At 39.1% G+C, this 27,332-nt stretch overlaps 1 protein-coding gene across 2 annotated transcripts in view; it reads left to right on the forward strand.

The window, feature by feature from the left end:
• The window catches only part of ORC3 (origin recognition complex subunit 3), an 82,687-nt gene that overhangs the window by 29,130 nt on the left and 26,225 nt on the right, over positions 1–27,332 (forward strand). For both annotated transcript variants that reach the window (XM_019537724.1, XM_019537726.1), the window contains exons 4-11: positions 1,893–2,037; positions 4,098–4,202; positions 5,335–5,489; positions 7,529–7,662; positions 9,377–9,536; positions 10,994–11,107; positions 12,649–12,782; positions 13,278–13,341. In XM_019537724.1, coding sequence (XP_019393269.1) covers positions 1,893–2,037; positions 4,098–4,202; positions 5,335–5,489; positions 7,529–7,662; positions 9,377–9,536; positions 10,994–11,107; positions 12,649–12,782; positions 13,278–13,341 — 1,011 coding nt within the window. The remainder of the gene's footprint in view (positions 1–1,892; positions 2,038–4,097; positions 4,203–5,334; positions 5,490–7,528; positions 7,663–9,376; positions 9,537–10,993; positions 11,108–12,648; positions 12,783–13,277; positions 13,342–27,332) is intronic.

The raw sequence follows: 27,332 nt of genomic DNA on the forward strand, positions 1-27,332 counted from the left end.
ATAAAATCTGTGGCCTCAGAAAGGGCACTGAACACATTTTCTTTTTTTTAATCTGGCATATTAAAAACTGGGGGAGGAGATGGAGCTGCTGTTTTGATCACATGGGAGGAAAAGAGAGATTACAGTAGCAACGGGTATGTTGGGAGGAGGCGGCAGGAATGGAGAAGGTTTCTGTGTGATGGACCATCCTATTTCATTCTTACTGCAGCAGTATTTGTCTTCTGAGCTGCTTCCTCAGTGGAATTGCTGTTTTGAGCACAGGGGAGGAGAGATGTGTTTATGGCAAGAGGTCAAATGGGGGGAACTGGCAGAGAGAAATGGGGGTTCTTTAAGCATGTAGCAACTCGGAGCAGAAAGCTTTTACATGTGCACAGCCAGGTTCTGATTCTGAACATATTTTCCCCCATCTCTTCCCTCCCTCTTTCCCATGTGGTCTCTTTGAAGCACGCACAAGAGAAGAGGAACTTTAAAAAGGTTACTAGCTCACATCCATCCAACAGGATGATCAGAAACTGCATAGTATGATGTGGAATATCATTTACTTAAAATAGAAAAAATCTAGTGAGTTTAAAGGAATGTACTTACTGAATGAGGTTCCCTTCCCTAGATTGACAGGCTGGGTGGCCACTTTTTTTTTTTCTATTTTTCTTTGCTTTTTACTCGGACCTTCGCATCATGAGAGAGGTTCTGACTTTCAGCCAGCTCTGTTATTGGCCTGTGTTGGTCCCAGCCTGCTTCCCCCGTGATTGCCTTGGTGCTATCCACGTGATACAGTTGAGGTTGCCTGGTGATTGAAGTCCTGTTCAGCTTTTCATAATGAGGACAGGTGGTCTTAATGAGATTAATCATATATAGTGTTAAGTGTAAAGTAAGAAAATAATGACCTTTTCAACCGTACCTGAAATAGTTCCAGAACAAGCCAGACTCCATGCAGAGAAAATTCAGATCCTTAGTTTTTTTGCAATCTGATTTCAGATCCTGGCTTTAAAATGATTAAGTGAAACTACAAGCTGACTCTTGCCAGGTTGCCTCATGCCTAGTGACAGCAGGCCCCTAAAACCAACCCCATGAGTAAATTTTGTTGTTTAGGAACATGAGATTTGTCCTTTCTTCCTCTTTCTAACATCCACATTCTAAAGCAACAGTCTCGTACTAGTCACTGGATTTTAACTTTTAGCAGAAGTAGCAAACTGGGCTGAAGTTAGAACACCACAAATACAAGTAACAATAAAGGGAAGTAGAACAATGCTTGTAATGTGTTATAATGTATATCTGTCATTCAGAGAGTTTTTTTAAAATTTGTTTTGGTCCCAGCATGAAAATCATCTTCTAAGGACAAAAGGGAGCAAAAGATGGTGGCACATCATCAGTGATGTGGCTGAAGTTTTATTTTTCTCCCCCATAATTTAGACCTATTGCTTTCTTTTAGCCTTTTCCTGATTAGATTTATAGGAATAATTATAGAACTTGCATAAACTCTGCTTGCAGGTGTTTCATAAATCAGTAGGGAATAATAAGCATAGATGTAGGTATTCTGCTAGAAAGTATTTGTATTTTTGTTCATCCAAAGGTTACTTACAGTTTTCCATAGCTAAATTATTTTTTTTCCTGGACAACCTGTTATGCAACCAGACAGTTAAGTGAAGATATAGTATCCTGGAATTGTTATAGAGGCACATGATCATAACATCTAGGGAAAGCATTTTTCCTGTCACCTAATAAATAACACACAATGTTCAAATATGACAGGAAAACAACATTTTCTCAGAACTGGACTCTGGATTATTTGCTTTGGGGCTATTAAAAACAGTAAATTGAAAAGAGGGGAGGGAGATGAGAGGGATTCTTGTTTCCATATTTGTGTATAAAAACTATTTAATGTTTGTTTGTAGCAAATACAAGAGGAATTGAATAAACAGTTATACGACAACATAATACGTTTTCTGAGACGATCTCACTCTGAATTCCAAGAGAAGAAGACAGAATGGACTTGTCGGATGAAGTCCAGTGAAATTCCTACTGCAGCTCTTGTCTTGGGTAACCATTTTTTGGCATTTTAAGATAGATACTTTGTGTTACATCTGTCACATCTCTTGTCAGCTCTCTAAATTAATATAAAGGTCACATGAAATTGAGTCAGTGCATTCCAGCTATTGGAGCCAGGAGCCTGAGCTTCGGATACATTCAACTCTCTCCTTGACTCTTGTTTGTTAACATGTTTTGGTTCTTGTTTTTTCTACGTGTATTAAGGCACAATATGAGAACATCTCCATCACAGACATTATCTTGGGGAAGAAGTATCAAACATATGACCTGTGGAGCCATTTTCTTTGGCCCATGGGGCTCCCAGAAGGGTTGGGAATTTGGGGAGGGGGCTGGGGCCTGCTGCAAAATCCAGAGCAGTGGGACCACGTTGAGAATGGTCTTTGGTGACAAGGGGGCAAGTGATGGCTGTGCCGACATGGTTCTGCTTGCCCTTCTGCATCTGGGTCCAGATCCAGGCCACAAGGAACTGCATGGTCCAGATCCAGCCTGGGGCGTGGGCTGAGTTTTAGCACCCCCATCGTAGGCAGTCAGAGGCAGTGTTGAATAACAAATTGGAAATCAGGATGTTTAAATTCTATTCCCAGTTCTTCCACCAACTTGCTCTGCATTTTGTTTGAACTATCTAAGTTATTACATTGTTTCTCTTTACCTAGTATACAAATGTCTTGTGTTTGTTCCGATGGCCCACTTTGACATATCAAAGTATTACCTTTTTTTGTTGACAAATAAGGAACTTAAGGAAAAAAGAAAGAGGCCATGATTTAATCCATAAATATTACTGGGAGTTTCACCTTTAACCTCAGTGGGGCCAACATTTCAACTTCAGTGGCTATAGTAATATTTGACTAGCTGCCTCTCCTACAGTAGTGGGATTTCCTAACTAGCTCTGAAACTTGCTTGTCTAAAACAGTTACAAAATTGCTACAATCATTAATCTGTTTAAGATACCTGATCCATTTCTTACTGAAATATTTCCATGAGACTTTTGGTCTTGAAACTTTAATATTAGAGTCAGGCTGTCTTTTGTTACCTAAAATCAGGTCTGTGTTATGGCTCTACCTGTTTTGTTTGGTTTTTTTATTTGACTTGAGTGAAACACATTTTAAATTATTTTTAAGAGGTCTCCAGTGTAGACAAACACAGGAGTTGACCTCAAGCCTTCCAAATCCAGGGTTTTCCTTTTCAGTCATTTCCTTTAGCCACACTACCAAACTGTCTTAGGTTCCCTTCTTTAAAAGGTCAAATATGTGCCTTCCTGGAATTGATCAATTCTTTGAATAATTGTGGCAGGGAACAGAGAGAGAATAAACACTACTTGTATCTTAGGATTATTGAGGGTCTTGATATCTGTGAAGAGTTTGGAGAGTCTTCTTTTGTTATTACCAGTTTCATTGTCTTCGTCCCTTCAAAATTCTATATAACAAAAATAAAGTAGACTTTACTTCTCTTTGCAGTTGATTAGCCTCCTTGACACCTAGTTGACTGAAATTCAGAGTTGAAGTACTCCTACTTTGCTGGAATGCAACTGAAGGTTACCTACAAGGGGGATTTGCTGTGAAGTAAACAAAGTAAATTTACTGCATACTAAGTGTGTGCATAAGACCATTGGACTGGAAAAGGACTTTCAAGTATAGTCCTTTGCATTTACAGATCACCATTTTCTCTCTGGACAGACTGACTATGACCACGAATGCATTTTTCCTCCATCCATTTGCAGAGTTACTATTGAGTTTAGTGTGCTGAAAATGTACAAGCTTGATTTATTTCATGACAACTTCCCATGTAGACAACCCCTAAGAAACATTCAAGTCTCAAGTGCCTGAGCTTTTTTCTTCCCTATGGAGGGATTTTGATTGATTAAATATTTTCTGTTGCTTTTATGCAGCACTAATGGGAGCTTCTGAACACCCTGTATATCTTATCTTAAAGTCAGGTGGTTGTTTTTTTCACTTGCTTGTCTATTTTTGAGCATTATCTTATTGCATAGTTTGCTGTTCAGGGATTGTGGTCACAAACAGGAATCATACAGTATTGATTTTTCTTCCTTCTAGGTGTAAATGTTACAGATCATGACTTGACATTTAAACGTCTTTCAGAGGTTCTTCAGGATAATGTTACTCCTTATGTAGTTTCATTGCAAGCCAAGGAATGTCCAGGTAGATACTGTCATTGTTTTGACAACATTCAAATGATGAATACCCTTAACTACAAATTCTATATTTTTTCTCAGTGTAAAAGTAATAGAAAGTAAGAATGCAAAAGACTTCTGACACCTAGTCCAATTCATGACTCAGTGCAATAGTACTGTCCATTCCAGGCATCTAGTCTAATCTGTGACCAATGTATTATTCTCCTTTACATATTTTTAGCTGTGTCCAGCTTTGTTCAAAATAAGGATTCTACCACCCCTAATGCCAGCATTTTAGCTTTGTCAGCCTGTTAAATTTGGAATACAGCTGTTGCATACATAAAGATCTTACCATTGTATATTTAAATTAACCATATCCTTTTTTAACACTGAAAGAAGCAGAGAAGTTTGAGATTTGTATGCTAAAATCTCCTTCAGTAGAGAACACTCATAAATACTAATCCCTATCCCTTAGCCATCAGCTCTGACTCGGAATCATTTTTACAGTGAAGGGAATTGCATCTGTTTAAAAGAATTGCTTTACCTATTTGCAGAAAAACACTAGCCATTTTTCTCTAAATGTCAAGGACAGGCCTGGTGTATACATATTGATACTGTATGAAAAACATACTGCTGGCTCGTTTATATGCCATTAAGAGTGAAGCAGGTCAGTTCATCTTTTTAAATGCTTTTAAATTATTTTATTGCAGGCGGGAAACATCTATAATACTTTCCGCCAAATATTTACATTTTCTTTTCCGAAACTCAAGGACTGATATCACTCCTGGAAATTCTACCAAATCTCTTAATTAGGCTTCTGGCCTTTTATCAGGTTGATCTAACATTGCAGTAACAGTTCATGGTTCAAGCCTGGAGGAGGGGGGAAGGATCAGCATATGGATTTGCATTCTTGATTCCTAGGCAAGATAGCAAGCTAACAACACAGTGTATATTGAACACTTATTTGATGAGGTTAGGAATTTGTCTTGGTAGTTCGAGAATAATGCTCTTCAGGGAGGTAGGGCATATTGGAGAAAGTTAAAAACGAGAGAAGAGCAGGACAAACGTGAATAAAATGTAGATTTTGTTGTGTGGTGAGGGGTTTACAGTTTTTGGTAACTAAAATGTTTCCTCAATGTGCATCTATGTGTATTGGAAAGGAATAAGGCATCTGCTGCAGAAGCTGATGGGACAGCTAATGGATTGTTACGTAGAAGATGACCAGTCTGAAGAGGAGGACTATGTTACAGTTTCCAAGAAAAGAATCCGCTGTTCACTGGATTCTCTTACCGACTGGTATGAGTGTGTAACAAAGGTAGGTTTTCATATCGCCAGTTTACAAAATGCCAGATTTATGGAGTCTTGTAGGAATTTGACTTCATACCCTGGGGTGTGGACATGTGATTTGTTTGTCAAGAGCCTGGCAATGGCAGTGTACCACCTTCTGGCCCACTCCATCATTACAGTCAATCTGTTTGCAGAACCCCATATGACCCATAGCAGAACCCCAGGATTCTGGGAAATGCATTTTGAAAACTGGTAAACCAGAGCAGTGACTTTTCAGCCAGGGTGTTCTGCAGTTCCATGCAATAGCACTGTTAGGTATCCAGATACTTACCCATGATCCTCATGGTAAACCCTGAGCTTTCAAATAAGAATCCATGGCGTCAAAAAACTTTCTGACCTGTTGTGGTTTTTTTGAGCTCTGCAACAGAAGACTTTCTTATTTTACTGTAGTTGAAAAATGTGTGAAAATTAAGTCCTGGCACTTTCTGAGGGGTACCTTGAGTCTCAAAAGGTTGAGAACCGCTGACTTAGAGTAATTTAACCTGGATCTTATCCTGCAGTAAATTTACTCTGTAGTAAGGAGCAGTTAGTTTGTACAAACAACACTTCCAAGCTTCTAGGCTAGTGGAGCACCTAGCCACTAGGTAGCAGTGGAGCAATTTTGCATTGAGCAGAAAGCTACCGCAGGCTAAAAACAAATGTTGAGTTATCCTGGGTCTCATTATTTTTCTCAGAACAATAATGGGACCAGTCATTTACATACATTTTGAATGGCAATTGACTGCTGCAGCTGTATACAGTTAGCCCAGATGATTGTCTGAGAGAAGTATTGTGTTGGTATTTTACAGGTACTTAAAATGGGAAGATGGGCTTGTACGTCTGTAGGATCCTAGAATTAAAAGGCTTTGTCCTGGGAGAAATCCATTTTTTGTTTTGTCTAGTTTTGTCTACTACCATGTTAGCGGACACACCGCATGTATACCAGAGCAATTTTCCTTGGAGTAAATTTACTTCTGACTTCTACAGAAGTAACTTTGCATCAGAGAACAGCTTTTTCTGCAGAATAAATGTGCATCATATATATGTCCTTTCCACTTAATAAAAGTGTAGCGCCTGCACCCATAGTTTTATATCGGACAGTCAAAATGCTTTCAAAACTAGCTTTTTGTCAAATGCTAGATAATAACTTTTCCTGAGCTTTTCAGAATCTGAAAGAGGTTTTTTGTTTTTGTTTTTGTTTTTAATGACCTCAGACTAGTGAATGTGTGCCTTTTTGGAAAGGCACTTAAAATTTTTGCTTGTGTTTTAAGGATTATGAAAACTTACAAGCCTCCTGTTTATTTCTAAACATTTTGGAGGCTTAAAACTCAGTTATGACTTCCTAAAAATATTTTCAAAAGTGAGCCCTGAAATGCTTGTATTGAATATTACATACAAACAACCAAATACCTGGGGATATGGTGTAGTAATTTAATTGTGCCCATTAAACCATCTAAAGTGTGAACAGTGCACTACAGCCTTCAACTTCCTAAATGTTTCATATTTTCTTACAAATGGAAATCTAGGAACACAGATATTTTACAGAAGTGACTAGCACTCCAAAGGCTTCCTCTTGTTCTCATGTTATAAGTTTTATAGTGAAAGCTTTTAGCTTTTGTTTTTATTACATGACCTCAGTGAAACTTGTGTGCTTTGCAAATGAAGGTGGACTTTAACATATGCCTTTGCTGCTACAGGGCACTGCATAAGTGGGCAGATGTTGGCCACATTGTCTTGCCCGTTTCCCATTGGAATCACAGTAGTTCTTTTGCCAGGAGGCTCTCTATACTTAGAGGTTAAGGGAAAGATATGCCCTTACTGGTATATTGTTTTTACTTGTTCTCTGTTATCATGGCTGTTTTACTTCAGATACAGGAAGACTGCTGCAGCTGTATACTGTAACAGGAGATGTATTGTGTTCCTGAAATAGTTACTTTTATCCATTTTGGGTATAACATAGGAGACAAGAAGCTTACCTTTATACCTTGCCGACTTCTATTTTGTAATATATGCACAATGGCTTTAAAGAAAACAGATTCTGAAACTCCAAGCAAAAAAAGAACTTCTTCCAGTCGCTGGGAGTCTCCTCCAATTGTGGTTATCTTCAAAGACATGGAAAGTTTCACAACCAAAGTACTCCAGGACTTCATCGTTATTAGCAGGTAATTTGAACTGAGATTTTGGACTGATACCTTCCTGCTCCACTCCCTATTTTCTGGTTGTTGCCATGAGGGAAATGCATAGCATAAGGGAGTTTAGCAGACTACCTTATTTTTGGGTGGGTTTTTCCAGTCCGCACTGAGCTTTGTGGTGGTGCTTTGGACTTGGGCTATGTAACCCAGCTGGGAAAATAAACACCACTTGTACTCTTGCCTACAACCCCCCTCTACATGCCAGGAAGGATGGACACATTCTCCCACAGTTCACTTTGAAAGAATCCTAGTGTTCAGCTTTCCAAATAGCCATGAATTTGTAGTAAAGAATGTGCCTTACCAACAATATGTAAAGCATATCTTTTTTTCAGATTGTATATTCAGATAAGTCTAGAGTCAGTACAATCACTGTACAAGTAAGAGAAAAGTTGTCAGTTTTAAAATTAATTACTGTACTGATGGACTGAAAGTTAGGAAATATTATCTTAATCTCTTAAGGTGCTTGGGATGTTCCGGAAATTAGACCAAGTCACTTATACTCAAATATAAGGTGCGCCCTTGTTGAAATAATAAAGATGGAAAGATAGAGTCCATTATGGATGCATATAACACTAGAGACTTCAAAAAACCACTTTTTTTTTTTTTTTTTTTTTTTAAATAGAAAAATCCTACCTTTCTAGCTCATTAGACTTTTTGGAAGATAGTAAGATAGTGAAAGAATAGAAGATAAATGACAAGTATTTATTTGGTTTTGTATAATAGTCTATAAAACTCCTTAGAAAAACGTAGTTAAGGAAAAGAAGTAGCCACAGGATGAGAGTTGATGCTCTGTCATGGATCAGAAATTCAGGTTAAAAACAAAAGAGTAAATACTTATCGTAGAGGGAGGTTGGTAGGGAGTGCCCCAGGGCTCTGTAAAGATATGTGGATATGTTTTAATGTATTAATTATCTATAAGAAAATATACTGAGAAGTAACAAACATTTTGGATTCCATGATGCTGGGAAAGGTAGAAGGAATAATACTGTACTAAAAATATCTTAGCTCTCTATAAAGGACAGACACACCTGCCTTTGAATGCAGTATTCAGTTCTGATGATCACAGCTCAGAAGAGATTTATAGAGGGCAAAAATGGAAAAAACTTCCATACAAAGAGAAACAAAGTAGTTTAGGATTTTTTTAAAGAACAAATTATTGGTGATACAGTATTTTCATGCAACATACAGTAATTAATGCTATATTGAAAAAGCCACTCATCCACCAGTTTTCCCTGCCTCATAATGCATGAACAAATTGATACACAAATAAAAGCAGCAAAATATAGTTATTTAAATATGGCTTTTCAGCTAGATAAAATTAACAGAGGGAATCCTGCATGTACTCTGACTCTAAAGGCAGATATTTAAAAAGTTTCTTTCTGAAGTTATGTATCCTAAAAAAATAGTTTGATTTCTTTTTTTTTTCCCTTTGGCATGGAGAGAATGTGGGGTGGGTGGTATATACAACACCTGCTCCCCCTCCCCTCCCCAGTCAAAATTCATTTGTTCTAGTTATAGTGGTTTGTTTACATTGCTCCTGTCTCCTGTTCAATCCATTTAGCTTGCTGCTGTAACAGGAATATGTTGTATTGCATTTATTTATTTTATAGGAAAATAGCAGAGGAAAGAAGTATAGCTATTACATTTTCTTTTTTTTTTTTTCTCTCCTCTCCCCATGGTCTAGTCAGCACATACATGAATTACCTCTTGTTCTCATTTTTGGGATAGCCACATCTCCAATGATCATCCACAGGTTACTGCCTCATTCTGTTTCTTCTCTGCTGTGTATAGAGCTCTTCCAGTGTCTTTCATGTAAGGAGCACCTGGCAACAGTAATTGATAAGGTAATTGGCTTTCTAGATAAATTAGTGGGAGTAAATATGCACAAGTACTGTGGACATGTGTAATAGCATCTTATACTTTGTTGGACTAGATGACCTCCTTTCTAACTCTAATTTTCTAAGATTCTATGAATTTAGGCTAACTTAAAACTTTTAAAGGAGAATCTGTTCCTGAAAGCCACATGTTCTCTATATCAAGCCATTGCTTTAAAGCTGCTTATCAAGTCACTTATTAAGAGTTTCCTCTTTACACAGTTCTGGAGATGGTTCACACACATACACAGAGCTATGTAGTTGTTATTCTTTCTCCTTTATTAAAGCACTGCTTTGAAGTTTTTCACTTGGTTCCAAATAAGGATGGCACTATAGCGTACATGTACAATGAAAATTATGCTGAATGGAAATTCTTCAGAATGATGAAAATGAGATTTGTACAGTTAAAATGTCCAACCATTCAAATATGTTGCTTGTGTGGTTTCAGTGCTAGTCCATATGCAGAATGTCTGTGGATCATCTTTTATGCTTTCAGAAAGTAATAATGCCCCTGATGCTTGTTGTAATATTTGCTATATCATAATTTGAAAGAAAAAAAAGGGGGGAGGGAATTAATATAAAATTTGCATGTAATTTAAATTGGATAACATGTAAAATGTCCTATAACAGTAAACATTAAAATGTCCTTTTCAATAAATAAAACTGTGCATGTCTGAGGCTCCCTCTACACGTTACAGGTATTGCACAGTTAATTGTGCAGTTACCTTGAGACTAGTCACATGTGCAAGGTACCTATCAAGCCATAAAACACTCCAACTAGCTATAAATTTAGATCTCAAAAATGTGTGCTAACTGATAGCTGGTTGCTATCACGCTTTAATTTGCACTGCCAGCTGGGACTGGGAGTCCCGTAACTGAGAGGATTCTCAACTCCAGCAGCAGCAGACTCTGGGTCCTGGCAGCATCTCTGCAACTGCCAGCATCCAGAATCCCATAGCTGCAGATACTGTGAAGTCCCTGGGGCTGAGAGATCGTGGTTGTTGCAATCTCCTAGCCTTGGAGGTGCGTGAAGCTGAGTGAGCTCCTAGTCATGGGAGCTTGTTCCTTGCCAGTGCAGAGGGAGCATCCCAGGCTCCCAATTGGATCTGATGTGTGATCCCACAGTTGCGCCTCCTGTCACGCATATGTGGCATGGCAGGAGGCCTTTCCAGCACAACATATGTAGAGGGAGCTTGAAATGAATGCTGCCTAGCAGAAGTTGGTTACATATATGAACCAGTTATTGTAGTGTAATTTTAGCACATGCCAAGAGTTAGACCAAAGGCAGATTATAACTGTTTTACCACTTATGTATTCAAGAAAGAACACTACTAATATCGCTACTTGAAATTGCACATAACTTTAAATGTAATCTACTTGGGCAAAGTTCAGGAAGAAAATTAATTGTTTCTCTTTGATTCCTCCAGCTACTTCTAACATCCAAGTTTCCTTTTAAATTAAGTGAGAAAGTACTTCAGGTCCTAATCAACATATTTTTGTACCATGATTTCTCTGTCCAGAATTTTATCAAAGGCTTTCAGGTAAGCAGGGGCAAGAAGTATTCTGTTGAGAGATGGTGAAAATGGAATAGGATTTCTCCATATTGGATGACTTGCAACCACATTATTAAACCCTAAATTTGCTTCTCTTGAAGTTGATAGCGAAATTCCCTTTGAATATAGTGGAGTCAGATCAAGTCTCTGGGCAGTTTCCTACAAACCTTCCCATGTTTTCAAAATCAAGCAAGTCATGAAGAAAGGAACATTTTTGTCATTCTATAGCAAAAGCCATAGAAACAAAAAAGTTGGAAACAAAAAAAAAAGAGAACGTGCTTCAAAGGGCAGAATCAGTTTGGGGGTGAGGCTGGGGGGAGGAGAAATAAATATGCAGGCTAGCCTAAGCCTGGTAGTACTTCCCATGCTGCTGTTTGGATCCCACAATTCTGCTCTTAAGATGCTGTCACTTTTTCCTTTGGTTTCTTAAAGCATTTTGCACACAGCGTCTCCCCATCATGGAAATGATGCCTTTCAGTCCAGCTATCTTAAGCATCCCGGATCAATAATGATGCCCCAGATTCCCTACGAACGCTCGTTAGCAGAACTGCAATCTTGTGAGCGTGCAAGGTTTACAATTCTCCTCTTCAGGGACACACAATAATTGAAGCGAATAAACATACAGACTTTGTAAAGGTTTCAAAAGGCAATAATTCCATAGCGGAAAAGGTTTACACAGCTAGACAAAATAATCTAATTACATTTCCTTGCCTTCCAAAAAACATGCAGTAAATAAGGTAGGCAAGGTTCTTTGGGTAGATGTGATATCTTTTATTAGAGCAACTGTGTAGTTGGAACAAAGTTCTTAGCAAGCTTTTAGGCAGAGCATTGCTGTTCGGGCATAGGGAGTCTCTGCTGTTCTGAGACTCCAAGGAATGAGAGAAGCTAAAAGTGTGGAGGGATGTCAGTGAGACTGTAAATAGGTGGAAATTAGGAAAAAAGATAGAGCAGGAAAAGGAGGCAGGAAAAGAGGGGAAGGGAAGAAAGCCAAAGGTGAGTAAGGGAGACTACAGGAGTAGGTGCCTGAAGAAGGGTGACTGCTCCCAAAGACTTGCTAAGAACTTTGTTTCAACTACTCAGTTGGTCTAATAAAAGATACCACATCTCACCAAATAACCTTGCCTGCCTATGTCCTTAGACCAACACGGCTACAACCAAAAACCCATGCAGTAAATAATGCATTTGTTGAAGCTTATTCTTATTCACTGAGTAAACTAATCAAGTAATATTTGAGCAGCTGTTTAGTCTGGTTGTATAAAGCAAAAAAAAAAGCTGAATAATATGCACAGCAGAAAATGGCAAAGTTATTGACAGAACAGTCGTATACTTCTAGCGGCTAGAAAGCATTAATTCAACCTGGCATATTCATTTATTAAACTAATTATAATGTTTTAAAATTAATGTTATTTTAGAAACTGTTAATAAATTGTGTCGCTTCTCTAAAAAGAAGCTTTCAATTCATAGGACATAGCAAGATGAATGAACTATATATGTAAAAATACATATTTTTAATGTATTGTCTCTTTCAGTTGTCTGTTGTGGAGCATTTCTACTCCCAGCCCCTCAGTGTGCTGTGTTGCCAGCTTCCAAAAGCTAAAAAAAGAGTAAATTCTTTTTCACATGAACAATGTGAACGTATTCGGAGCCTACCATCTTTTAGAAGGTAAAGGAGAAATAATTAATGTAAACAGTCCTGTATCAAATTAGTTCTTTAAAAAAAGGGGGTTTTTTCAATCCTGCGAAATACCTTGCATTTGTAAAATGCACAATTGTGTTTACCTATTTAAAATGGGTAAAACCAGCATAAGACCGTTTTGAATTCCTTGTGGATCTCTTTTGATCTCTTGGCTTAAGTAAGAAGTTCTTATGGTACATGAGAACCTGCTGTAGAATCATTCCCATTGCTGTAAGAGAGCTATGTTTTCTTTTGTCCTTCTTATAGAAACGTATGTTATTTTGATAATTTTTAGATGTCCAGTTGAAAGGTATTGCAGATCTGTACCATAAACCTACAGTAACCTTGGTACCCACTAGATCCTGACTGCTAATTTAAATTCACTCCTAACCAGATCTCATCTGTTAATTCTGTCACTTTAACTATACCTTCCTTATTATGTTTATATTATGCTTATGATTATAATGATGATTGTTACCTCAGGTATGTGGAAAGTCAAGTATCAGAAAAACAGATTGCACTGTTGACTGAAGACAACTTTGTAAAGGTAAAATTTTTTTTAAAAGTTGGAATAGATATAACTTTCCAGAAACTTTTATTTCACGTGAAAAGTGGGAAACAAATTTTGTTTTAGTTTTCTATGCAATAGGTACTGTAGGTATCCTAAAAGTACTGTCCTGAAATGTGCATTATTAACTCTAGACTGGATTTCAGACCTACATGGCAGTTGTTTTTGGTTCAGGGTTGTCTAACTGGTGGCCTGCGGGCCACATCTGGCCCATTTAAGGGTTAACATGCTAGGGGGCCCAGCTGGCTACCGCTCCCCACATTGCTTTAGTTCTTGCTGCTGATATGGCTGGAGTCTTTGAGGCAAGGCAGAACTGTAGAAATCCCAATGAGCTTGCTGCCCATGTGGCAGCATCAGTGGGGAGTGTGGTTATGCCTAGGCTTGGCAGAATATGAGTTTTATTTTTAATAATTTTGACGGATATTGATTTTATTGACTTTTTAAGCATTTATTTTGATTTTTATCAATTTAAATTTTCAGGGTTGCTTGAAATTAGGGTTGTACAGAGCAGACAATTTATCAATGACAGTATATGATTATTATAGTGCAGGTTAACTGCCTGCTGCAACAAACACAACTTCTGTAAGACTACTGCCAACTGAGTGGTAGAGCTGCCATCAGTCCCAGCTCTACTCACCAGTAGCTCCTTTGTCCATTTTGTCACTTCCGCTTCATTTGTGGTCCCCTGAGGTTTCAGGGAGTTGCAGTCCAAACTGCATTCAGCACGGTTCTGTTCCCCTTGTGTTCACAGTCTCCATCAGCTGTACTTTTTCTTATGTTCCCTTTCTGTGAATTTTGATTATTTAACAATGGAAATATTTTTTGTGCGTCTGTAAGTGTGAGGTGAAATTGATGTTTATCAACATTTACCTATAAAAATAAAATCCTGCCAAGCCTACTTATGCAGCAGCAATCAGAGGAGGAGGAGAGGGGGGTAGATGGGAAGGCTGCACATGACTGACCCAGGAAGCCCATACAGCCCACGTCGTTTGTGGCTCCATACCCGCAACCAGTGCAGCATGTGGCTGCCAGCACTCTGAAGTTAGACATCCCTGATTTTGTTGATTTACTGTTTATGGCCTCAGGCAGATCATGTAATCGTTTTGTGCATTAATTAATTCATCTGTAAAATGGGTGGAATAATTGTCTGTCTCACAAGGGGGGGGTAAGTCTTAAATTATTTACAGTTAAGTTCTTACTTCTTAGTAAGGCTAAACTCCCCAGAGCACTTGTATAAATAAATCTTGCTGTAATCTGTTGCAGAAGCAGTTGCCCCTACTATTCTGTGTAGATCCCCACTGAAGGCAGTAGGGCATCCAGTGATCCCAAGGTCTCTGCTCATTCTAGACATCATGTAGGATTCTGACCTTGGTTTATGATAGTGTTCTGTAATCCTTAGATAACACAAAAACAAAGTATTAGTCTGTAAACGTTTTACAAAATAAGCTAGGTACCAGTGGTAGAAAGATTGTTGAGGTAAATGTTATTGCTGTTATACTTGGGCATAGCTTCAATATGGCCAAAAATGTAAAAAAAAGAATATTTTACAGAGGAAAAATGGTAACTCAGGAGCCAAAATCATCCCGGGCTCTTTTGGAAAAGGACTTTTTCTTTCCAAGAATGCAGAAGCAACTCCTTTAAAAGTTTTCTTGCAAATTATTGCCTACAGTATACAAAAATAACTTCATATCTTAAGTTTTTTTTTCTGCTAGTCATTCCAGTAATGCACAAAGCATAATACTGAAATAAAGAAGTATTTGGAGCTTTAAAATTATGAACCAAAACCCAATGAGCCTGAAACTTGTTTAGATATCTACATGCATATGTATTTACATATACAATATGTGTGTGTGTACATCTATATCTACACAAGTTTCAGGTTCATTGGGTTTTAGTTCATAATCTGAAATCTCCAAATACACAAAGCATAATACTTATATAAAGTAATATCACTGGAATGGCTAACAGAAGAGGACTGAAGAAATGGAGATATTTTTGTATAATGCAGACAGTAATTTGGGGGAAAGAGAGTGTGTGTGTGTGTGTGTGTACGTGCATGTACATACATGTAATATAAATACATACATGATCGTGTGTGTATATACATACACGTACATACTTTTAATAATATTTGATTATTTGAAAGTAATGGGTTGATGATATTCATGTAAAACAAGGAACTTTCGATTTAAAATAACCCTAGGAATTATTAATAATACATCAAATATTTTACTCCTATAAAGTATTCTTATTGATTAAATCCCCACAAAAATGACCTGATGAATCCTAATATTAAACTGATAAATGCTAAATACATCATAAAATTTAGACTTCCCTGTCCATAGATCTAAGCAGTAAAAGCTTTTTTGTTCAACTTATACAAATTTGTTGTATATAAAAATTCAGTAATGCTTCTCTTTCCTGCTTATTTATCTAGTTTATTTATGACATACTTATGGTAACTACTAACCAGAAGGAAACCAAATAAATACCAGAGTATACGTTGTCAGTCGTCATATGGTTTTTAGAGGGAAAAGTGTAAGATTTGAAAAAGAACATTTACGCAAGGTGACAGTTCTAATAGTGTTCACTGATGTGGTTAGATGTAGAAGATTGACATAAAATTCAAGAATCAGCATTTTATGAATTGCTTATGTCTGCACTCTTAACTCCCTCAAGTAATTTTAAACATTTTAAAACCACTCCAGGATTAAACTAGTTTTAATAGGCATTACTTGGCCAGTGTGGATGGGGCCTTTCACACAGCTAAATCGCTTTGTCCAGGCTACTACCACTTTTCATCTTAGTTATTGCAACATTTTTTTCTTTTGCCTTGAAAAACACAATATTGTACTACAGCACATCAATTTAGAATGTTGCTAAAAAAACTTATTTTCTCTAGTTCATTGCTTTAATCATGTCATTCCTTCACTGGCTTCCTGTTTTTTTTTTTTTAATTAAGTGAAAGAAGTGTAGAAAGGGAAGGGCCTCTGTAGGAGATACCAGTTAGAACTTTCTGAGCTGAATTTAAGTTTCATAGATTCATAGATGTAGGGTCAGAAAGGACTTAAGTAGATTATCAAGTCTGACCCCCTGCCCTGGGCAGGAGAGAATACTGGGCTCATATGACCCCAGCAAAGTAATCATCAAGCCTCCTCTTAAAGACTCCCAAGGTAGGAGCCAACACCACTTCTCTTGGAAGTTGGTTCCAAATCCTAGCCGCCCTGACTGTGAAGTAGTGCCTTCTAATGTCCAGTCTGAACCTACTCTCAAACAACTTATGACCGTTATTCCTTGTTACTCCGGGAGGTGCTTGGGGGAACAGGAACTCTCCCATTCTCCGCTGGTCCCCCCGGTAGGTTTATAGATGGCTACTAGGTCGGTCCCCTCTCAGCCGTCTCTTGTGAACGCTGAACAGGTTCAGGTCCCGTAGCCTCTTCTTGTAGGATCTGCCCTCCTGTCTCCGGATCATGCGAGTGGCCCTCCTCTGGACCCTCTCGATGCTGTCCTTATCCCTCCTGAAGTGCAGTGCCCAGGACTGGATGCAGTACTCCAACTGTGGCCTGACCAGCTTGGCATACATAGAAGGGGAGGATCACCTCCTTGGACCTGCTCGAGATGCATCTGTGGATGCATGACAAGGTGCAGCTAGCCTTACTGACTGCATCCTCACATTGGCGGCCTGTGTTCATTTTGGATTCGAATGACTCCAAGATCCCTTTCTGTCACTGTGCTGATGAGAAGGGAGTTCTGCAGCCTATAGGTATGCTACTGGTTTATATTCTAGTTATAAAAAGCCAGCCAGTTTTCTGGTTATAAGATTTGTATTATCTGTCAAACATCAGGTGTTCAGTAAAAGTAACCAGTAATGAAGTGGTCCAGAGTAGCCTTCAGAAAATACAAACAAATTACCATAATGGATCAATGGTCCATGTAGTCCAGTGTCCTGTCTCTAACAATAACTTGTACTAGCTGCTTCAGATGAAGATAGGACCGATAACATGACTGCATTTGTCAGTATTGAATCCCATCCTATTCACATTCGCCCACCTCTGTAACCTCTCCAGGTCCAGTTGTATCCTGTCCCCCCTTCTAGTGTGCCCACCTCGCCCCAAATCTTGGTGTCATCAGCAAATTTGAACAGGGTGCTTTTCACCCCCTTGTCCAAATCGCTAATAAAGAAATTGAACAGTGCGGGCCCGAGGACCAAGCCCTGGGGGACTCCACTGCCCACATCACTCCAGGTCAAATCTGACCCATCAATGCCACAGTCGCCTAGCTTTTTAATGAGAATAGGGTGGGAGACAGTGTCAAAGGCCTTCTTGAAGTCCAGAAAGACTATATCTACCGCGACACCTGCGTCTAATGATTTTTGTGACCTGATTGTAGAAGGCAATCAGGTTGATCTGACAGGACCTGCCCCTAATGAACCCATGCTGGTTGCCCTTGAGCATCATCCTCCCTGCTGGTCCATCACAGATGTGCTCCTGGATAATTTTCTCAAAGAGCTTCCCCAGGATCGAAGTAAGACTAACGGGCCTATAGTTGCCCGGGTCCTCCCTCCTCCCTTTTTTGAAAATGGGGACCACATTGGCCTCCTTTCAGTCTTCTGGCACGCGGCCACAGCATCACGAGTTCTCATAAAACCGTGCCAGGGGTCCTGCAATAAGCCCTGCCAATTCCCTCAGCACCCTGGGGTGGAGAGCATCTGGACCTGCTGATTTGAACATGTCCAGCCCCTCCAGAAGTTCTCTAACTCGGTCCTCCCTGACCTTAGGCCTGGTGAGGTCTCTCCTCATTCCGTCCTGAATCCCGGTGGGGGAGTCCTGGTCCTTGCACAAAAAAATGGAGGCAAAGAATTTGTTAAAAAGATCCCTTTTTAGCCTCTGCTGTATAAGATTGTTTTAATTTAAAGTCTACTTTTTTAATTTCTTTTCTGGATTTTACAGAAAAAATAAATGAAAGTTCTTCACCATTCCCTGTATCTTTTAAGTACTTAAAAGTTCCCGATCCCTGAATATTACTCAAATATATGAGGCAGCTGTGAGCACTCTAGAAATCTTCCATCCAGTGTAAAGAAAGAGTGGTTTACTGTCACTTTGCTGTCAGAACCATCTCCAATATTTAATTGTAGAAAAATAGGGGTGGTAGGATGTCAGAAAGTCATCTAGTCCAGTCCCCTGCTCAAGGCAGGATCATGCCTATCTAAACCATTACAGAAGAGTGTTAAGGGACAGAACAAGGTGTGATGGTCTTAAATTTCAAGAAAGGAAAATTTAAGTTGGATATTAGAAAGAACTTCCTAACTAGAGTGTGGTTAAGCACTGAAACAGATTCCCTAAGGAGGTTGTGGGGTCTCCATCCTTGGAAGTTTTTAAGAACAGGTTAGATAAATATTTTTATCAATCCCCCTCAGTTTTCCTGTCTCCAGACTAAATAATTCCATTTCTTCCAACTTTCGTTGTAAATCGTATTTTCTAGATTGTCCTGTTCGTTGCTCTCCACTCTACTTTTTCCCATGTCTTTGTTGAATTGATGTGCCCCCTAACTGGACACAGCACTCTAAGTGAGGCCTCAGGACCCAGTGTTGAGTTCTGACAGGATACAAAGGTTTTCCTAAATATCATCTTAATTGTAGTGAATTTATCATGGCAGAACAGGCTGCTGTAGATCAGTCAAAATGATTAAGAATCTTTATGGAATTGAGCTTCATCATTTATAAGGACTTTTCTAAGTACTAGGTACAGTATTTATTACATTCATTAATAGATGCAAATGTAACACAACTATTTGCATTAATTAAGACTAGACAGGGAAATTGAGGGGCTTAACAAAGCTTGATGAATCAGCACTATTATGGCAGATGAAATGCCGTGTTAACAAATGTGAGTTAGTACATATCAAAAAAGCAATCATTGAAATATTCCTGCATATTAATGGGTTTTACATCAATTGCAGCAGACAAAAGTAAGACCTGCACTTCACTGTATAACTGTAATAAGAAGCTAGACAAAAAAAAAAGGAATGTTTAAAGAACGGGGTCAAGAATAATGTAACAGCTTTCTGTAAATCAGTGATGTTGCTATCATTTAGAATACTCTGTTCAATTCTGGTGATCCTGTCTGAAAAAGACAGTGAAAATAAAAAGGGCCCCAAGAGAGGCAACAATAAAATTATTGATCAGGTTATGGGATAGAGCAGAATTCCATCAGTGGAGAGACTGAAAAGACTGTAATTGTTTGCTTTATAGCAAGTATGAATTAGAGACGTGAGAGAGACGCACAAAAAAAATAAGAAATGTTATGAAGAAGATCAGTCAAAAGCAATCCCACATATCCTTTTTCATAATGCAGGAGCAGAAGAGTATTTGGGGGCATTGAAAACAAGACTTTTAAAATTGACATAAGGAAATTCATTTTTACAGATCATGTACGTAATCTCTGGAAATTTTTGATACACCATGATATACAGTAGAATTCTGGACAACCACATTAATTGGGCTGGACCCCTGTGCAGTTATGAAAATGTAGCTGATCAGTAAATACTCTGTAGCTGTTAACTCTGTATGCTTCTGTGCAAGTGTAGCAAAACTGTTCCCACTATTACCCCTTTCCATTCAGGGTTACATTTATAGAAATTCATCTCACTTGTATTATTATGGGAGCATGCAGACATTAACAGTTACTGTATAATAGCTGATATGAACTCTAGAGCAGTAACTCCCCCTCCCTTTTTGAAATAGTTAAAAGGAAAGAAACTTCATTGCAGAAATGATACACAGTTGATTAGACTGTAGTTGTGTGGCACCCTGCTGTAATTGAAAGAAGGTGAGACATCAGTATGGATCATAAAGATATCTGCAGTATATTAGGCAAGATTATTAAAGGAGAAATTCCTACTTTGGAACATAAACCAACTTCAGACTGACAGTTAAGAGATTTCTTCTGCAGTCATGTTATCCATCCTATCTTCATCTGAAGCAGCTAGTACAATTTATTGTTAGAGACAGGACATTGGACTACATAAACCATTGATCCATTATGGTAATTTGTTTGTATTTTCTGAAGGCTACTCTGGACCACTGCATTACTGGTTACTTTTACTGAACATGTGATATTCAACAGATAATACAAAATCTTATAACCAGAAAACTGGCTGGCTTTTTATAACTAGAATATACTTAACTTTTCACATTGTGAATCCAGTCTAAGAACATAGAAGTAGAATTTACTGGCTCATTGTCTCCTTTCAAGAAGTTGCTATTGAGAACAGAGGTATCCTGTTCCTTCCCAAAAAATTCAGATTTTGTTGTAAACTGTTCTAATAGTGTTTTTGCAGTATAAAAATGTAGTTAGTTTTCTGAGTAACTAAACCTGGAAATATAGGAACATATGCCCATTGCTAGGAAACTTGTGAAGCCTAGCAACTTTTGTGCAGCCAGGTCCAAGCAAGTGATGATATTCATTTAACAATCCATGTTGTAGCAGCCAGAAAGTGCTAGGGAGAAGTCTAGTCTGATATAGTCTGGTTTATGAGTTAGAATTTAACAAAAAAATCTCTATAAAGGGGTTCATCTCTCTTATGGGTTTGTTTGTCACATTCACTCTCAAACTAGAAAGATTCTGACAACTGTTATAATTCAGAAGCTGTAAAAATATTGTTCACTCACATCCCTGTCTTTTGTGCTACAGATTTTGAATTTCTTAAACTAAGACAGTTTAAGAAACAAGTATCTTCTATAATCCTACACTAACAGAGAAGATACTGAATTGCTACAATATTTTTTTGTCAGTAACTTTTCCCCAGTAAAATAACCAACTATTACTTCAATAACCTCTTCTGCAGATGGGTTACTGCTGAGAAGAGGAACATAAACATATAAATTATCTGGCAGAGTATTTACCAACTCAGCAGTCAACCAAAAAGAGATCCATAAACTCTGTGTGTAGCCAAGCAAAAAGTTTTTCTTTCTACAATTCATGGAGGAGACAAAAGCCAAAAAACCCCGTGGCCTCTGTGTAGGGCTACCTGACAGAACATTTGCATTTTGTTCCAAAAGTAAGTTTTATTATATTTTATTTATGTCTGCGTGCTAAAGCATACAAACAGTTTTCCTGATAAATAGGAGTTTTCCCCACAACAGCTCCAGGCTAATGTAAAGCCTAGAGGAGAACTTGGAGGAGAAGCCCAGTTTGGTCAATGCAGTAGCATAGAAAAGAGGACAGACCTTTAATCCCTTACTCCTGTAGAGAGAGGTGATTTGAGGACTGAGCCTGCCCAGATAATACAGATTTCCTGAAAGTTCTTAGAGGAATGTGTTCTGGACTCTGAACAAAACCCACAAAGATGTTTTTTGGTGGCTCCTCAGGGGTCATTGATTCTCATGGATGACAAGACAGTGGGTGCGTCTATATGTGCTCTGTAATGCACATTAGCCTATTTTAATGTGCATTAAAGCATCGCAAAAAAGTGCACACTTGCTAATGTGCATTAAAATAGGCTAATGTACCTTTTTTTAAGTACCTTGCAATGGAGGTACTAAATTTAATACACATTAGCAATAGCTCATTAATGAACTTATAGACATGCCCAGTGAGTAAGCACAGGGCCCTGCTACACCCAGCAGAGTGCTATAGAACAGCATTTCTAAACCCATGAGTTATGACCTAAAAGTGGGTCACAACAATATGTCAGAAGGGTCGGGAACAAATTTTAAAAATGGATTCTCCTTTAAAAGAGAAAAACACAGGAAACCGTGGCTTTTCCCTTGCAGGCTGGCAGAGTTTCAGCCTGTGAAGGACTGCTTGGGGCCCTCCTGTGGCCCCCACACTGGGTGGACTGGAGCCTGTGGGTAGCAGGTCAGGAGCGAGGGGCACTGGTTTGGGGCTGGCCATTAATATTTACAAATGGGTCCTGGTACAAAAAAGGTTGAGAACCACTGCTATAGAAGAACTAAACCTCTGACAGTCATGTTTATGTCTTGGAATGAGAGCCCTCCTTTAAGTAAATGGTGACCTGAGTTTATTATTGTCCAGGATATAAATGGTTGTTAGTAACTATTACATCTGCTACAACAGTGATTTATAGCACCTAAGTTACCTTAAGGTCCCTGCAAGGGTACCCCACCATGTTAGCACTGCTGGGTGTGTAAACCTGATTCACAAGATAAACCTAATGATTTCAAGTGAGAATCTAGAGTGTTATAAACCATTCTGTGGTCTGTCATCATCTTTGTAACAGAAGAATAGATCTATTCTTTTTCTGTAGTCAAAACATGAGTGAAAACTAAGAGCTAGTATTTTCTGGGGGGGGCCTTAAGTTTAAAAAAAAAAGTTGAGAACTTCTGTGTGAGAAGGTTTGGTAGTTGCATGTAAGAACACTGAATCATCAAGCATTTCCTCAGTTCATTTCTCCATCTTACACAATGTATAGGTTGCATAAAACTAGATGCAAGCTTTTTTTTCCCATTGGGCCAGCTTTTAATTATTATTTTACCACCAGGAGTCCTTATCACGGACCAGGCTGATTAGGGAACAGCATGGAAAAAAACACAAAGGTGCTTGTAGGAAAATTTAACTTGTAGGTGATGGAAAGTTACATCATAGACTGATGGAAATTATGAGTTGTTTTCTTCATCCTGAATACGAAGAGATAATGGGTGGAGTGAAACCAATCATGCTTGAAAGAGAAGGTGTGTGTCTTGTGTTTGATGCAATAGAAAAGAATGAACCACCTGAGGACTGCAGAGTAAAAGGCAATATCATCAAAAAAGTAGGTTAGGAGAATTACCTTTTTGCAACAGCATGCTGAGTGGACATGAGCTAGGCAGGCACTATATTAAATAGTTTAAAAGAGAAACTAACTGAAAAGCAGCCCAGCAGCATCAGATGGGACCAGTCAATGTACTTAAATTGTCTCTCATAAACATTCACATATACAAACTGAGATTCTCCCCCATAAAGTAAAGGGGGAGAATAAAGACCTCCATTGTAAAATATGCATGCTAGATTGTCACAGCAGATAATTACTGGAATTGGACTACTTTGAGATGCTAAGGAAATGCCAGCCTCCTTGTCTGTGATTTAGGGAAATATCCATCCATCACAATAATACCCACATTCAGTCTCTGCCATTTGCTCTTGGAATAAATAGCAAGAAGGATATTAAAGACTTTTTGTCCTGCTGAATTAAAAAAAAAAAAATCTCGTACCTCAAACTACAAAACATCATCCATTAGAAAGCAGGGATTTGGCTTTTTGTCCATTAGGCACAAGGCATTTCTTGCTATAATTGTAGCTGTGCAGGGGAGATAGTCTATGGTAACAGAAAAACCACTCTGGGATATACTTCAGCCTACACTGTTGACTTCTCTTGATAGGATTGCATAGTTGAGTATTAAGAATAAGCCCGAAGGCCAAACTATTTTTTTTAATTTAAGTTTTAAATAAAAACAAAGCAATATTCTTAGCACTGAGCATTTCTGGATTATTCCATGTCTGTTCAGCATTTTTTCTGGCTTTCAGCCTGTCACGAAGTGTGGAATTGGATCATAATTTCTCTAGAACTCTGTAGTGTTTGGATCTAAGGATTTGATTCGGATTCCATCTCTGCTTTTTGCATTGGTGCAACCAGTTCTGACTCTGTTACTAGTGTTAAGTTGCTTAAAGTTTTGAAAATAATGCTTTAATAGTTTAAAAATTGTTATAACAGAATATCCAAAAAATTAGTAGTAGTGCCTTCAGTGAGGAGCAGAACCGTGCCATTGCTACTTAAAGCCAGATCAGATTCTGGTTCTGTTGCACCAAATTGTAGAACCTCATGCCTGCCTATATGTATACTGTGTCCTTGGTACTCTTGGAGAGGTATTCCCTTGAGCATGTCCTGCCCTCCTGCATGTATATAGCAAACCTACTACTGCAATTGAAATGTCCATCTCTGGTGCACTTGAGTGCCATGGGAGGGTACCCTAGAGTAGCTTCACCACCATAGTCCAGGTTTGGCACATGTGCATGTGAGCTGGTGTGCAGGGGTATTTAAAACTGGCCCATAGTACATGAGGTACTTCTCTCTGTGAGTAAAGATGGCAGAACCTAGTAACTGATGATAAACTCACTTCATGTTATATGCAAGTATCCCATAGTCAGGGGCCTACTGAAATCTGGCATTGCCTGCAAAATTGGGCAATGCCTGTGAAATCCACAAAAAAAAATTCCTCTCTGAAAATAAAATGCTGGTTCCTTGGAGCGGGGTGCAGCACCAAGACAGCTGCTGTTCCCACCCGGTGTGGCTGATTGACTGAGAGGACTGGCTGTCACATGGCCCTACTTCTCTCCAGTTGGCAGTGACGAGCAGGGCTGCATGATGGACAGCCTTTGCAACCAATTAGTGCTGAGGGGCAAGACCGCATGATGGACAATTTTTGCAACCAGTCAGAAGTGGGGGGAATCAAATTAATTTAGAATTGAATCAACCACATGGTTCTCTGTAGAAGTGTTTTAAGTTCGTGTCACCTGCTTTGAAATGAAGAAAGAACTTTGGAACACACAGTGTACTCAGTTTAAGTGCTTAGCCTCAGCCCTGAAAAAGGCCATGCTCCAATCTAGAGTATACACTGTGCCAAACCTAATTTAAACAATGTTCGCTACTTCACTGTGCTGTCAGTACTACGATATTAGCAGCCCTGAAACTTGACTAGGTCTTGTCATTTTCAAGGCTTCTAATCCTGGTTTCAAGGCTGCTATTAGAAGCTTTGAAAATGAGGAGAGAGAGCAGCCCTGGAACTGACTGGCTCCTTTATAGTTTCATAGTTTCAAGGGTCAGAAGGGACCTGAGTAGATCATCTAGTCCGACCTCCTGCCAGGCTTCTAATTATAGCCCTTTGACAGTTGCTTCCCCTTCAGGTTTCTATGCAGGGGACAACAGGGTTACAGAGTAGACAATGGGGTTGAAAGATGCTATCCACTTCAGCAATTTATGTATTTAATTGATATGCAGTGTTTGTTATAACAGAAGCAATGGGCAACAAATTGGGACTGGCATTATGTTATGCAGTTAAATGAATTATGTATTGGCCCAGTATGTGTGTAAGTGCAGCAGACTATCATCTTAAAGTCTTAAACTTCCCTTAGGGCCACCCATCCACACTGGTTTCACTGAATTTGCATATACTTCAGCATACTCAGAATGCATATACTACAACGTACTCAGACATAAAGAGTGCTCTTTTATTTTGAACGTCCAACACAGTCCAGTGGCGTACATGGATGGGGTAAATCTGCTTCTAATAGGCCTTTTTGGGGTGGGGATGGTGGAATGGATTTTTGCAATCTTAGACATAATCGATTCCTGAGCATCTTGAGAACAAAGCATGCTTAAGCTTCACTTAAGGATTCTAATAAGACAGGGCTGGCTGAAAGACATTAACTGAGGGTGAGATCTTCAATCATGTTTGGTCCTTTGTATGCCTAGAAAATGGGCTGAAGCAGTGTAAAGAGGTCCTAAGAAACTTGTTCCTAGCCAGCATACTTCAGTGTACCTGGACATGTTGAAACAGACAACTATCTGAGGACCCCACCAGTCCAAACATAGGTGATATGTGAGGTAGGATGAGCATGTTGGGGTCAATAATGCAATATGAAGCATTGCAAAGTCTCCATGTAGCAAGGCAACTTGGGGGTTGCGATAACTAAGGCAGACTCTAGTGGTGACACGTAGAGAATGCACACGCACCCCCTGAGAGCACTGGTGCGTGCCCTAAAGGCCAGCACTCCATACTTAAGCAGTGGGGCAGACGATATTGCTAGTGCCCCCCCCAAGAGTGCCGTCCAGGGAGTGGTGGCACCAGAAGAACAGATCCCAGCGGCCAATTGCATTAGCATGATTGGCCATGGGGGATCCCCGCCCCCTGTCACTGCCTGGCCACTGGGCACCAGGTGCCCATGGCAGACTCCTAGGGCTCTTAAGTACATTGCGGGCTTATAGTTTCATAGTTTGTAGGGTCCGAAGGGACCTGAGCAGATCATCTAGTCCGACCCCCTGCCATGGCAGGAAAGAATACTGGGGTCAAACGACCCCAGCAAGATGTTCATCTAACCTCCTCTTAAACACCCCCAGGGTAGGAGCCTACACTACTTCTCTTGGAAGCTGGTTCCCCTGAAAATAGCCTAGTGTCAGGAGAGCACAAGGATTCTAATATTATGAAAGCCTAAGTCTGTCTGTCTGTCTGTAACACTGTATTTGCACTCTGACTGGCTGACGGAAACAGCCAATCGGAGTGCTCCAAGCATGGGGAGTGCTGCCACGACTCTAAAGCTATGCCAAGGACCAGGCAGAGGGTGGGGGAGCCGAGGCCAGCAACACTGGCCTCCGTTCCCCCACCCTGCTCTCTGCAAGAGACAGAACAGCGGCAGCATGGAGCATTAGGTGGTGACACTCCATCCTACCCCCCTGGTACCCCAAAAAATGCTTTCTAGTGAATTATAGTATTGGAGGGCTTACACTGAAGCAATCAGCTTATTGGATTTATTTTGCTTTTTTTTTGTTTCCGGGAATCTGTCTGACTGAAAATTGGGAAATATATATGTAAAATAAAATGTCTCAGAAAAGAATTATTTTCCATGCTTGACTTAAAAAATTGTTATCATCTAGTGAGAGAGATCCCAAATGTAGAATTAATTATTCATGTATATTACAAAGAATGAAAGGTTAAAAGGGAGTGAATTTGCAGTATAGACAATTAGAAAAATCATTACAGAACTTGGTGCATTTCTGATTTTATTGGATCCCATAATTTTACTTGATTATAAATCACACTTAAAAAAACCCCCTGAATTTAAATAATCAAGGAGAAGTTGAAAATATTTTGTAGGTAAATTCATAGTTTCACAGTTAGTAGGGTCGGAAGGGACCTGAGCAGATCATCAAGTCCAACCCCCTGCCATGGCAGGAAAGATTACTGGGGTCAAACAGCT

The sequence above is a fragment of the Crocodylus porosus genome, unplaced genomic scaffold (assembly GCF_001723895.1).
Source record: "Crocodylus porosus isolate Cpor-Errol unplaced genomic scaffold, CroPor_comp1, whole genome shotgun sequence".
Taxonomy (NCBI): Eukaryota; Metazoa; Chordata; order Crocodylia; family Crocodylidae; genus Crocodylus; species Crocodylus porosus.